This window comes from Prosopis cineraria, unplaced genomic scaffold, assembly GCF_029017545.1.
Source record: "Prosopis cineraria cultivar Desert tree isolate PC_DT_omini unplaced genomic scaffold, ASM2901754v1 PC11, whole genome shotgun sequence".
NCBI classification, from domain to species: domain Eukaryota; kingdom Viridiplantae; phylum Streptophyta; class Magnoliopsida; order Fabales; family Fabaceae; genus Prosopis; species Prosopis cineraria.
This window is the reverse complement of record NW_026555342.1, coordinates 15135411-15149563: the sequence shown is the minus strand read 5'-3', so window position 1 is coordinate 15149563 and position 14153 is coordinate 15135411. Positions and strand designations below refer to the sequence as shown.

The following is a 14153-nucleotide window of genomic DNA, read 5'->3' as shown; positions in this document are numbered from 1 at the left end:
CACTTATTTTCTATTTTATATGTTTACGAATATCATTATTATTTATTATTTTTGAGGACGTTATTTATTGAATAAATTTTGGTATTCAGATAGTAGTAGTGGACATGTTCTTCAGTAGATTTCGTGGGACTCCTTGAGATAAGAAGTATTTTTGTTGCTTCATTCACATTGTAAATTAATGTAAATATTTTAGTTTTTATTTGCTCTAGAGTCGCTCTACAAATCCTATAAGCTAGATCCTTGTTTAAGTGTTTTGGATTGTATGTTTATATACTGTACCAGAGTAGAATTTTGAATGCTGTTTGGATATTCTCTACTGAAATTTTTGTAACAAGCTTAACTATTTTGTTAGTACTAGTATTTTTTTAATACAAATGACAATTATATGATAAAATTGGGTAATAAAAATGTTAGACATTATATGGGTTTAAACTTATGGAATATGAGTTTCTTATATTCTAGCTCGTCACACTTTAGAAATTTAGGGTGTGACATTTGTCAATTCTCTCTACCCTTGTTCCTTTGCATTGTCATGATGATGTGATAGTTTGGGTTAAAAGTCATTTAGGATTATTTTGTGTCAAAGATGGATATAAGTTTGGTCTTTAGTGGATATGTGTCTTCAATTTCCAACAATTTTCCTTGAAATTCTATTTGGAATACTTGTTTGCAATCTCAGTTCAAAGTTTTCCTTTGAAAAATTGCTTGAAATAGATTGAAAACTTTCTATATTGAAGAATCTCAAGATGAATGTTGATGAATTATGTCTTTTTTGTAAGTCTCCTTCAGAAACTTTAGTTCATCCTTTTCTTCATTGTAACTTCACATGAGCATGTTAGTTGGATGGCCTATTCAAGAGACCTAACTTTAATTTTTTAAATTTCATGAAATTTATTTGTAAATATATTTGTTCTAGGAAACCTATACGTAATTGTCCCAAAAACTTATTGTAAAGTATTGTATTCTTTAAGACTGCACTTCAATGCCATTCAGGACAAGCTACACCATAAACCACAGAACAAAATTAATCTGGAGCTGACAATCAGACTCAAACACAGCCTGATCAAATCCCAAACCTAGAGCCATCCTCATCATCCCCTTCCTAGGATTCAAAGCCGCATGAAGGAATACAGCAGTTGCTTTCGAGAAGCAACTACACAAACCCATGACCTGTTCCGATAGAGGTTCACAGTAACAACAATAATCGATGACATGATTGCAGGATGCTATTATGCTTTTCTAAGGGTAAAGGCCTCTGTTCCAGCTTTCTTAGCAGCACCGTCACTGTCATAACCCCAGTTATTGCATCTTCTTTGTTTGAAAATTAAAGATGAGATGCAGAAAAAATAATAGTAGCAGGTGGCACCCTCACATGTAGGGAAGTGGGGTCTCTCCACTTCCTTTTCCTCCATTTTCCTCAACTTCCCCCATTTCCACCATTCATTAATTTTTTCATTTAAAAAAATTGTTTAATAAAAAAATTTGAATGGTGAGGATGGGGAAGTGAAGGGAAAGGAGGAAAAAAAAAGGGAGAGACCCCTGATCCCACATGTAGAGGGATTTTCATCCAATCAAAACAGAAAATATCTGAAGAAATGTATCTGACGAAAGATGGCATGTTGATGAGATGTTGATGAGAATTTTTTTTTTTTTAATCTTTGCGCCTTGCATTGAAATCTGCAAGGGATCTAAATAAGTGTCTTGAAAACACATAAAAAAATAGTGTGCGATAGACGAAAGAATATCTTTTTTTTTTTCTATTGTCATATTTTTCATAGAGATTGAGGGAAGGAAGACTTTCTCATAGGGAAGTGAAAAAAATTGTTTTGATATGCAGAAAAGAATGAGAGGAAAAAGAAGTAAAAAATAGGAAGCAAGAAATTGAAAGGATGAACAAAACATGATACACCAAAAGGTAAAAGTAAAATGTGAAAATGCTACCAAAAAAAAAAAAAGATTCAACAAGTAGATGAAAAAGATCAAGAGGTTTGGTGCTGTGAACTTCACCAAAAAACTCTTACCAAATTCTGTTCTAAACTTCTAATTGACCAAATATCCAAATGCACAAACATAGTAAGAGGAAAACAACTTGCAAAAGTGAAACTCATATTTGCTCCCCTTTCCTTCCCTCACAGATGATGATAAACCATCGGTATAGTAAATGAGAGGTCCATTCCATACAGTGGTGGAGCCACATGGTAGTGAGGGGGGTCAAATGCACCTCCTCATGTTGAAAAATATTACAAGTAGGGTATGAAAATTTTACAACTTTTTACCCCTTATTCTTGATCCTTTGCCCCCTTTAAACTAAATAAAAATATTTGGGCTCAAAAACTTATTAGATATAAAATAGTTTAATGATTTATAAAAGATATAAAGAGCATATTTACATACAAAATCATATCAACTTGGTCATTATAATTTTTAAGAAAAAAATGATAATCAATTATTTATGTTATTATAATTTTAGTCATACAATATAATTATTTTTTTAAAAAATATTAATTTTTTATTAAATTATCTTGCACCCTCTGATTTTGGGTCCTAGTTTCGCCCACTGATTCCATACACCAGCGACTAGATTCTTATATATCCATAATTGAAAGAAACTTGAACAATCTAATATTACAGAGAGGTTAAACAAGGCGAAAAAAAAATCAATCGGGTAGTTGAATATCTATATCCATTGGTCTCACACTAACTTCTCCATGACCACAAATTGGGGTTGAGAAAAATTTTCCACTCCCTGAGCTATGGAACCCATTTTCCAGAGTTTTCCCGAAAATTTATTCCCCAAAAACCACATTTCATCCCCAAACTAGTGGAAATGGCATTTCCATTTCCGAAGCCCAATTCATAGAGAACCAAACAGGGCTTAAGGGTAACAAACAATGAGGGGATTAGAATTCCATCCAAAGGGCTTACCTCCAGGGGCGTATCTACGTTATGACTTACGGGAGCAATTGTCCCCACAAAAAAAAAAAAAAAAAAATATAATAACCCAAATTCTTTCAATTGCCCTCTATCCTAAAAGAAAATTTTCACTTTTCTCCTCAAAAGGTCTCTATTATCCCTTAAAAAATTATTTAACTCAAATTTTATCTATATTTTATAATCTTAAATAAATGGAGGGAGAAATATTTAAAAAATGAATTTCTTTAATTTAAATATTTTAAAAAATAATTAACATTTATCTTGTGTAACAAATTTGCTCCCACTATCTAATTTTTCTGGCCCCTCATTGTTACCTTCATGAAAGTCTCCTTTAAAAGCCAATCCGTTGCAAGGTTCAACCATCTCAGGACCCATCAAAGCTATCGTACCTATAGCCATTTGTAGGTACAATATGCTCCAAGACAACCACGATGCCATTCAGCACAAGCTACCACATGTCCCAAGAGTTTTCTTCAAAAGCTACTAATCAAACTTAAGCACAACCGAATCAAAACCCAAATCTAGAACCATCTGCATCCCCTTCTTGAGAGCCTAATTGTCACGCATGAAGGTGGAAGTTTCATGAGAGGAGCAACTACACAAATCCATAACCTTACCCTTAGAGTTTCTGTAAAATAACCTGTTTTCCAGCTTTCTTAGCAGTACTATAGTAAGTGTAGACATTACATCTTATTTAATTGAAATAGATATTGAGATAAAAACCAAAAAATAGCAAATGGTACCCTCACATAGAAAAAATCATCATTCAATTAAAAGGAATAATATCTAAAGAATGCATCCATCTTACCTGGCCAACTAGATAAAAAGTCCCTCATAGTCCACCAGTCCACACATAATCAATTAAATTATATATCCATCTTCAAAAAAAAATTGAAAAACATGAAATTATATATAGGCAGGGCAAATAAAGCTACAAACATCACATATTAAATATGCACTTACTGTTCTAGATAAAATCTCTAAAAGGCACCAAGCCTCATAGCCATAGGTACAAAATTAGCTTAATGTAAATCTGAAATGAAATAATTAAGATCTAGGATCAAAGCTCTTCAATGTCGTTCGTTGCCAAGAGTACAATGCTTTCCACATCATTGAAAATGACACAACTCATGGTTTCTCTTTGGATAATAAAGCTCTTGAATTCATTAGTAGTGAGATTGACCATAACAATATTTTGTTCATCAATACTCACTGCACGTCCAGCACTAACGATCACAAAATTGCAGACAATTTCATTCCTCCAAATAGTCCCTGGAATTAACACACATGGGCAAGGGCTGGTACTATATTTTTAGTCCAGTTCCATGCTTCCATCTTTCCCTGGATGCACCATACCCTCCCCACAAATCAATCAAAGAAGAGCAATAGTTTCCAATAAAAGTGTGAGAAAGCATGGCAAGATTATTTTCGTGCACAAGTTGTGTTTTGGTTTTCCTTAGTCAAAATTCAGTTTATTAAAATTTCATTTGACAAAATTGAGTGAAAGTCAATTTTATAATAAAATTTATATTTTGATATATTTTTTTAAAAAATTAATTTAGTAAAATTATTTGGATTGTATACAGTGAAATATGCTTTTAAATGTACAATTAATAAAAAAAGACATTGATTTTTATAATTTTTAATTTTTGTATACAAATGTTTCATATTAGAAATATTTGAAAAATCTATATAAAAAATTTAAATAACATGAAATTTTATAGTTAATAATAAAAATAAAAAATTATAAGTTTGATATATTAGACAAAAATTATATAAATAGTTCAATATATATTAATATTGAAAATGCTTTATGGATTTTTTTTTTTGGTTCTTATCTTTGAGTGATATCACATATCCAATTAAATGGTGATTAGATTTTTTTTTTTCCACTCAAGTTGAGGGATATCATATTTAGTATACAAATATTAAAAATTTAAAATATTGGAGATATCATGTAAATCAATATATGCTGTTATTTAGACTACAAAAATTGTCATAAAAAAATACAAATATTAATATTTGGAGATATCTTGGTGGTTTACCTAAATTTAAATTATTGTTAATTAAATTATTTAAAATTGAATATAAGGAAGCGACAGGTTAGAAGGATTAGAATATGCCATTCTAAGATTTTTTTTTTTATCACTCCAACAATTCCACAAAAATTATAATAAAATTAGTATTATGAAATTGTCCAGTCTAAATTTTATTTATAGGGGATGACCTGTCATTTTTCCCCCTCTTTTAATTAATTGATTATGTTTTTGGTGAATTTAATTAATTATATGGACAATTAATGTTTGGGATTTTTTTTTAAGATGAAATGGAATGGGATGGGATGAGATGAATAGAACCTTGTGCCATTGTTTAGAAGAAAATTTTAAAAATGAATGGAATGGCTTGGGGTGGCCTTTCAAGCCATCCCTTACCATCCTAAGCCCATTTTTCTTGACCTCCCAATTTAGGAGTCAAAATGAAATGATATGATATGAATAACATTTTAAAAAAAAAAAGATAATAAAATCTCTCTAAAATATATAAATGACAATTTGATCCCTCAAAATGTCATAATTTTTTTAAAGTCCTTTAGACTTTCTCTCATTAATAAATTTTTTCCTTGTTGAAAATAAATGATTCACAACTTTCCTTCTTAGATTTATAACAATGTATAAACAAATCACAACTTCGCATGTTAAATTTCTTATTTGTTATTGCTTTGTTGTAAATATAAGAAGAAAAATTGTGAATCATTTATTTTTAATAAGGAAAATTTAGTAATTTATATAAATTTATTAATGACAGAAAAGTCTCTAAGGACTTCAAGGGAATTATGACATTTTGAGAGATCAAATTGTCATTTATATATTTCAGAGAATTTTATTATCATTTTCCCTCATATTTTTACAAAATTAGTCTTATCTTTCTCACTCCCTCCTACTCTCTTTCACCCCCTTACCTTAAAATTTAAAAAATATAATTATATATTATTCAAATCTCTTAATTTTATAATTATTATTAAATAATAATTAAATAAAATCATTTATTATTTTAATGAAAACTCCCTCCACTTCATCCTACTCCACCATACTCCATTCCATTGATGACTGTTCTTTTTCATTCCATCATATACTTTTAAACATATTAGAGTTATGAGAAAAAGTTGGAGCCAATGTTTTATAAGTAGTATATCAAGGGTCATAGAGCATTATCTAGAATATCATCAATCATTGAGTATTATCATAGTATTGGTGTGAGCCATTTCTCAAGAGTAGTGAAAGAAAAGGAGAAAAGAAAAGAATCACAAAGAGAGAAAATGAAGTACCAAAACATTGAATGTACATTTAAAAAGTTTCAAATAGTTGTGTTTCCTAAATTCACTTTTAACCACTATTTAGATGTACTTTTAAAGATATGTTTTACTATAAAATATTTTATCCAAAACAACTTTCCCATTTTGAAAATAAAAATTTGCTTTCTAAATGTGAAAAGTAAGAATTCTAAATGGACCAGAATGTAAGGTCTCCCTTACTTAACCGCGTTTAAACTCCAAAATTAAAGTAATCAAGGGATTAACTCTCAAAGGATTACTAAAGTTATAAAGTTTTATAAAAGAGAAAATTTTTCAAATCATTTACAATGAAATTCCAAATTCAACATTTCAAATCTCAATCAATGCTAATTATGCTCAAATTAGATTTTGAAAACAATGCAGAAACTTAGAAATCAAATAGAACCTAAAACAATGAGTTTTAAAACTCAAAATAGAATTTTGTGTAGAAACATGACATGTACCATGGGGTGTGCATATGCTCCATGGCTTATTCTTCTCTGTGCCATGCACCAGCGGCGCATTGCATAAAAATGACATACATCAACTGTCAAAATGACAGCTAAGGAGTAAACTTTACACATCTCAAATTCTTCGTCCGACATCTGATTGAGGTAATTTCGATGTTTACATAGAACTTTCTCTTGGCTATAGCTAATAACACTAGTTTCACACTCAAATTCTTATTAGTAAAAAAAAGTTAGACACCAAAATCCATTTCTATCATTTTTCACACAAAATAACACAACCTGATATCCCAACTCAACCACAAGTGCCAAAAGCATACACTAACTATCCGACCATACTTAATGAACTCTAGCGGATCCATGCACCACACCACACAATCAAAAATACATATATCTTAAAATCACCACTCAACCCTAATTTTCACAAAACACAAGGGAGAGGAAATTCCTCGCTCAAAATCATCATTTTCATTTCAATTCTTTCAAATACACATATTCCTACTTGCACAAGTATTTGACCTTACCTACAGGTTTACAACCACAAACTTGTTAACCCAAGGCATAAAAATACAAATTATATATTATAGTAATGAAAGTAGTCCAAAAACAATAACAAGTGATCCTAGTTGGTAATTACACAATATTAATACACAAAACAAAATAAAGGAGGCATGAAAGTAGATTTCACCAAATCCTACGCTCAGAGTCTTTTTCCCTACTCTGGTCCAATGAACTAGGCCCTGAAATATGAGAATTGAGGGATGAGTACAACCACTCAGTAACCAAGTTTACCTAACCTATATAGTTGCATATCAATTGTAAACAGATGCAAATAGGCAAACCACACGTATAACACATATGAGAAACTTGGCCATGGTTCACAAAACTAACGACCATGTGGAACAGGTCCAAAAACACACATAATTATGTCATTTTGCAAACACAAACTAAGTCATAATAATAACAATCATGCACCCCTAATACATGCCAGACTACAATACTAACAACCATGTAGTCGGGTTTATATGTATAATCATATGCCAACCTTATACTCCCGTTACCTCCGACATGAAATTGGTAGCTATCATGGACTATATCCTTCACGAACTAACCCAACCTTTCATTTGTGAGGAGCTACCGAGCTAAGGTTAAATTACTTACTTATGTAATTTAGTTTTCCCTAACACTAATAACCATTGCAAGTAAATCAATTACACATTGCAAGTAAAATCTAAAAATGATTAAAATCAAAGTTTAAGGCTACCATTACAAGTAAACTTCAAATAAACATAAGTCAATATAAAAAAAACCCTAATGTTAGCAAAATAATGTCAATTACACATAATTAACTAGAGACTTTACAAGATAAGCTCAAGTTCTTTGGCATCAATGCCTTCCCTTTTCCTTAGCCTTATTGTCTCCTGTAATGATATTAACAAACAGGAGTGAGATTAAACAATCTCAATAATCAATAAACTTAATTAAAGCATATAAACAAGTAGGCAATTTATATCACATAGGTCAATCACATATTAATCACATTATAACACAAAATAGTATGCTACATGATCAATGCAACCACCTTATATCCCTCCTTATATCTTTTGACTGACCCCATGGGCTAACAACTCGTATAGGTCTAGTCTGTATAACTGGATTAACCACACTCTCTAATTGTGAGGGGTCACCAGGCTTTCGTACTCACTTTGGACCATGAGTTTCCCTTACTCAAATTTCAAGGTGTCATAAGTGCCCGACTCACATCATCCAATACAAGATCAGTGATATGAGAATCGTGTCCAACACATGCCATACCCGTAGGTTGTTAATAATACTAAGCACATAAAATAATGAAATATGCCAACCATGTGTTCAAACTTGGTGGAGACCACACCATGTGGATTTATCATTCTAATCTTTACTATTATAGGGTGAAATCTCACCCATCATGATCATAAGTTTGGCTGACATATGTAAATATATGCTCATGCATATCTCAAAAACTCAACACATTCATAAATAAAACTTATAGGTTATCACATAGCCATAAAGCATTTGTATCACTAGTAGGCATGTTTATCACATAACATTAACTTAAAGTCAACATATTAACTAATATGTCCATGTTACCCATCTCAGTCAACAATAATTTAGCATAACTTATAGTTGCAGACACTATGATATATAATAATTAAAATTCTCGATTATCTCAACTCTTGGTTTACTAACCAAGAGTACTCATGAATATTAAATAGAGCCTTCAATGAGCTCAATAGTACTAATAATGGTCAATCTATAATCAAATACACTAATAGTCATTAATGATTAATTATCCTTAATTAAATCTAATCAAAGCCTAAGCTTAAAAATTTCATTGTGGTCATCTACCCATAACCAAATCCATTTTTAGGTTTTATTAGTTCACTTAGACTCTCAACAGTCTAATTAACACCACTAAAAACTCATAACCTTTCCCGCTCAACTAATTAGTTCTAGGGTTTACTCCAAACCTTATTTTAAAATCCTAAAACATCAATAGCATCATAACCCAAAAGTTAGATACTTAAATAAACTCTCATTAATCCTATAAAAGTTAGAATTTTAGGCAAACTCACAACCTATTTATGAATTCTCAAAGAACTACCTAAAAACCATAATAAAAATGTACAAGAGAGGAAGAGGAGAGGTTATAAGTACTTACCTAAATAATTAGAAACTCTAAATGGACTCAATTGGGTGCCCACAACAAACCCTAGCAGAGCCTTCTTTGTTTACCTTCAGACTCCTACTTAAAACTCTAATTTATTTTAGTTGAAATGTGAGTCTAGAGGCTAAAAAATTGGTTTTTTGATCGCAGCCAATAAATCTTTAGCTATGGCCAAAGATCAAAATTTTAGATTTCAAGTATTGTCCATCTAATTGAGCCTAAATATGGCTCAATTCCACCTAGAGTCCAATTCTAAGCCCTAATTAAGATTCGATATACCCATTAGCCATTCGTACTTTACTTTTTAATCTAAGTGATTTTCAATTGTCTAATTTATCCTTAATATCCAATTATCCTTAAGTTAAAATTTCTGGAGTGTTACAGGTTTGGTCTCCAAACTTCCTTTTTGCAATCTTTATCCATATATACAATAAGGAAAATTTTAGGTGGGGAACTTGAACCAACATAATGAAAAAATGGATCCCAAAATTTTTGAAATTTTATTGAAAGACCCATATGAAATTTCTTTTAAATTTGTGATAGAAATGACAAAATTACCCTCATTTAAATGAACAATATAAATGATTTATTCATTCTCATACTGTATGTTGTTCATTTACATACAAATGTTGTTCGTTTTCCTACTTCACTCGAGTGAAGTAGGGAAACGAACAACATTCTGTATGTACGAGTGAAGTATGGAAACAAACAATATTCTGTAAGTAAATGAACAACATATAGTATAGGAATGAATAAGTTATCTTATCATAAAATCAACAATTAGAATGAAATCAAATAAAACTAGGACTATAAATAAGTAAAGTAGGAAAATAAACAACATTCTATAAGTAAATAAACAATATACATTATGGAAATAAAAAAATTGTTTATATTGTTCATTTAAATGAGGAAAAATTTTGTTATTTCTATCACAAATTTAACAAATTCCAAACGGGTTCTCTAGTGAAATTTCAAAAATTCTAGAATCCTTTTTTTTCATTATGTTGGGTCAAGGGTCCTTACATAAAATTTTTCCTATACAATATTGTAAATCAATGTATTATGCTAACAGTCTTCCTTAAAATGCCTATGATCTATAACATTCACAAATGAACTCTCTAATTCATTATCCAAAAATATGATAACTACTATGCAAAAATTATGAAAAACATTGTAAGCAAGTGTTTATATTGTAAATTTATGAGAAAATTAATTATTTGGTCATTATAGTTTTGACTTAATTATAACTTATTTCATAAATTTTAATTCGTTGTCACTTAATCTTTATAATTTTTGATTTAGTTATAACTCAATACCTAAATTTTAACTCGTAGCACCTCATTATTATAGTTTTAACTATTTAAAATATTGATCCATATATTATAAAAAATTATAAATAATAAAATTATGTTAAAATTTAAGACTAATATTTTAAGTTACAAAGCCCTTTTAATCTTTAAAAAGACTAAAATTTTAAAATAATTTTAATATTTATTGTTTTATTTTTAAAATATAGGGACCTATATTTTAAATGGTTAAAACCATAAGGACTGAATTACAAAAATTAAAATTCAGGGATTGAGTTATAACCGATCAAAACTATAAAGACTGAATGATAATAAATTAAAGTTTAAGAATTAAGTTATAAATGAGTCAAAGTTCAAGGATTGAATTATAGCTAAATCAAAATTATAAAGACTAAATGATTAATTTTTCTTAATTTTAAATGGTCAATCTCTTCAAAAAAAAACTACGTTTTATTTGCATAGGGTGCAAAACATCTTAAGTGTTAATCCAACACATGAAAGAGGATAACGGAACCCATCGGAGGAGCAACTACACAATCCTAATCCATGCTTTAACAGGGTTTCTTAACAGCACTGTCATATAAGCCTAGTTATAGCTTCTTTGTTTGAAAATTGAAGATGAGATGTAGACAAAATAATAGTTACGAGTGGCAATCCAATCAAAACAGGAATATCTGAAGAAATGTATCACACTAAACCAAGGGTCAAGTAAGCAATAAATACTTGATGATAGATGGCGTCTTGACAAGATTTTGTTTTCAATATTTGCTCCTTGGATTGAGAAAGTGATCTTATAACAAGTCTTTCGAAAACATATAAAATGATATTGTGGGATAGATGATCTTTGTTGTGCATTGCAATATATTTCATAGAGATTGGAGGAAGAAACACTTTCTCATAAGGAAATGAAAAAAATTGTTTTGGTATGCATGAAAGGATGAGAGGAAAAAGAAATAAAAACCAGACAGGGACTTTGGAAACCTCTGCTTCTTTGGATCACTATTCTTTCATTAATTTATAAATTGGAAAGTCACTGTTTAGCAGAGGACAATTTGTCTCAAATATTGATCTTCATAATAGTAGTGAATGTTAGGCTCTAACGGGACAGCAAGAGCATAAAGTTGAAGTAGCAGAGATGAGAATGTTACGATGGTCCTGCATGCTTCAAACCCCCAAAAGGAGTAAACATACATGAATTTGGAACTAGAGGATTCAAATTAAAACTTCCATAATGCAAGAGAAATTGAATTCACCTCGTAAATTGATCAACATTAATTTCATCTTTCATCAATCAAAACCTGCATCAGGATGCTTCTGACTTCTGAGCATCATTGGAATAGAATCAAACAACAGCCTGTTACTGTTCTAACCTATCAATAATCCTAAGAGCAAATACCCTTTTGTTAGATGGAAAGGAAAACTACCCACACAAACCAACCAGTATGTTTAATTCATTTCTCCACTAGAAATTAAATGAAAATAAAAAATAAAAAAAAAGTAAGAAACTTAGATTACTTCCCAATCATGCCACACAAAACTAGCATATTAAATGGACAAGTCCCACATAATACATACACCTGCTACCAACTGATATATTATCTTAGAAAGAAAACTGTACAGTCTGGTGTAATAGATATGTCAAATAAAGCTAAAAATTAAACATTCTAGATAAGATCTCCAAAGGACATCAAGGATAACAAGAACAGTCAAAACTCAAAAGATATAAATTGTCAAAGATTCATTTCCACCCAAGTGCTTAAACAAAATAAATGTGCTAGTTAATGATTAAGATTTAGGATGAAGGCTCTTCAATGGGAATGCTGCTAACTGGAACCAGGCTTTCTACGTGATTGAAAATCCTTGAATATACAGTTGCACAACCCTCAATAGCCAATTTCTTCAATTTATGAGTACTGAGATTTAACAAAGGTAGAATAGTTGTTGCATATTGAATTCCCCAAATGGATGTCCACACTACTTCATCAGACTTGCAGACAATTTCATTCCTCCAAATAACAGATGGAAACAACATGCCTGAAGAGGTGATTATGGTATGTTTCTTGGTCCAACTCCATCTCTTCCCAAATTCAGATGTGCCTTCCTCCTCCATTACCCACAAATCAATCAAAAAAGAATCAAAGGTCAAACAAAGCATAGCAAGTTTGTTCTCACACACAACAAGGTGAGCACTTGAATCAGGGTCTATGGCAGGCTCGGGAATCAAGGTAAACAATTCCATTGCTATGTCAAATGAAACTATCAAATCAAAATCAGAACCCAACGATTTCACACTGATTTCATCCAGATCCTTCACATCAAAGGCACGCCAAAATAGAGTTCCATTAGCAGTGACAGCATTGGAACAAAAGCTCAAATCCTTTAATTTTCCAAAGTTTATTTCCTTCCATAACCCTGTGTTTAATGAATACACATCCACGCGACTTTTCAGAATCCCAATAGTAATTCTAACTACCTTATAATCATTTATAATCGGACTGAACCCAAATCCTACAGCGGAAGCACGCTCAAAATCATTGATAGGCACCTGTCTGACCTCTCTAATAGCAGGATTCCATAATAAAAAGCTGAGAGGAGACAAAATATACTTTCCCATTCCAATGCAGAGCAAGCCATTGCTAGAACCCACGATTTGAGCACACCAAAAGTCGTTCTGAAGTTCACGGACTTGCAACCGGGAATCAAGCAAATGTAAGATAAAAGGGTCACCGCTCATTTCCCGTTGGAAAAGAAGACAAGGGTTTTGGAGACTTGAGTGATGGAGGTGTTCTGATACGAAATATGAGGACTTGATGAGATGTTTCCAATGCTTGCAGACGCATTGAAATCGGATAAGGGATTTTACCGGAAGTCGCTTGAGAATGTTTACGATGATTTCTTGGGGAAGATACGGCGGGAAGTCATCCATGGGATTTCTCAGAGGAAAGCCTTCCGATCACTGGGACCTTTAGGCTTTACTGGCTTTGCTCCTTGAGAGTTGAGACTTGAGAGAGATCGTTTTGCGGGCTCCAAGGTCTGCGGGACTGACGATTGGGTTTTGTCATTCTGCCGTCTTTTGTTCCAGTCATTTTGGAGCATGTCATTTTAGCGTCCGTGGGATTTCCGACTCTGTCATTGTTTCGCTTTATTGGGTCTGGCTTCATCTGATTTGTGATAAGTACCATTGGATATTGTGTATATTTTATTCTTTTTCTTGACAAAAGGATAAGATAAAGGATAAGATATCATATCTACTATATTTTTTTTTTATAAAAATATTATACGCATTTTACGCTTCAAAGAATCAAAGGACGCACGCACGCACGCACGCACGTATGCATGCATTTCCTTTCTACAATAATATAAGATATCTTTGGTTCAAAATATAGGACATTTAATAGCTTTTATAT

General features: G+C 31.3%; 1 protein-coding gene across 1 annotated transcript; it reads right to left on the bottom strand.

Annotated features, from left to right (window-relative positions):
• Positions 1–12311: 12311 nt before the first annotated feature.
• On the bottom strand, positions 12312–13863 carry LOC129287177 (F-box/kelch-repeat protein At3g23880-like). Its single transcript, XM_054923363.1, has one exon. The coding sequence runs from the start codon at positions 13670–13672 to the stop codon at positions 12539–12541; it is 1134 nt and encodes a 377-aa protein (XP_054779338.1). The 5' UTR covers positions 13673–13863; the 3' UTR covers positions 12312–12538.
• Between the last annotated feature and the right edge of the window lie 290 nt (positions 13864–14153).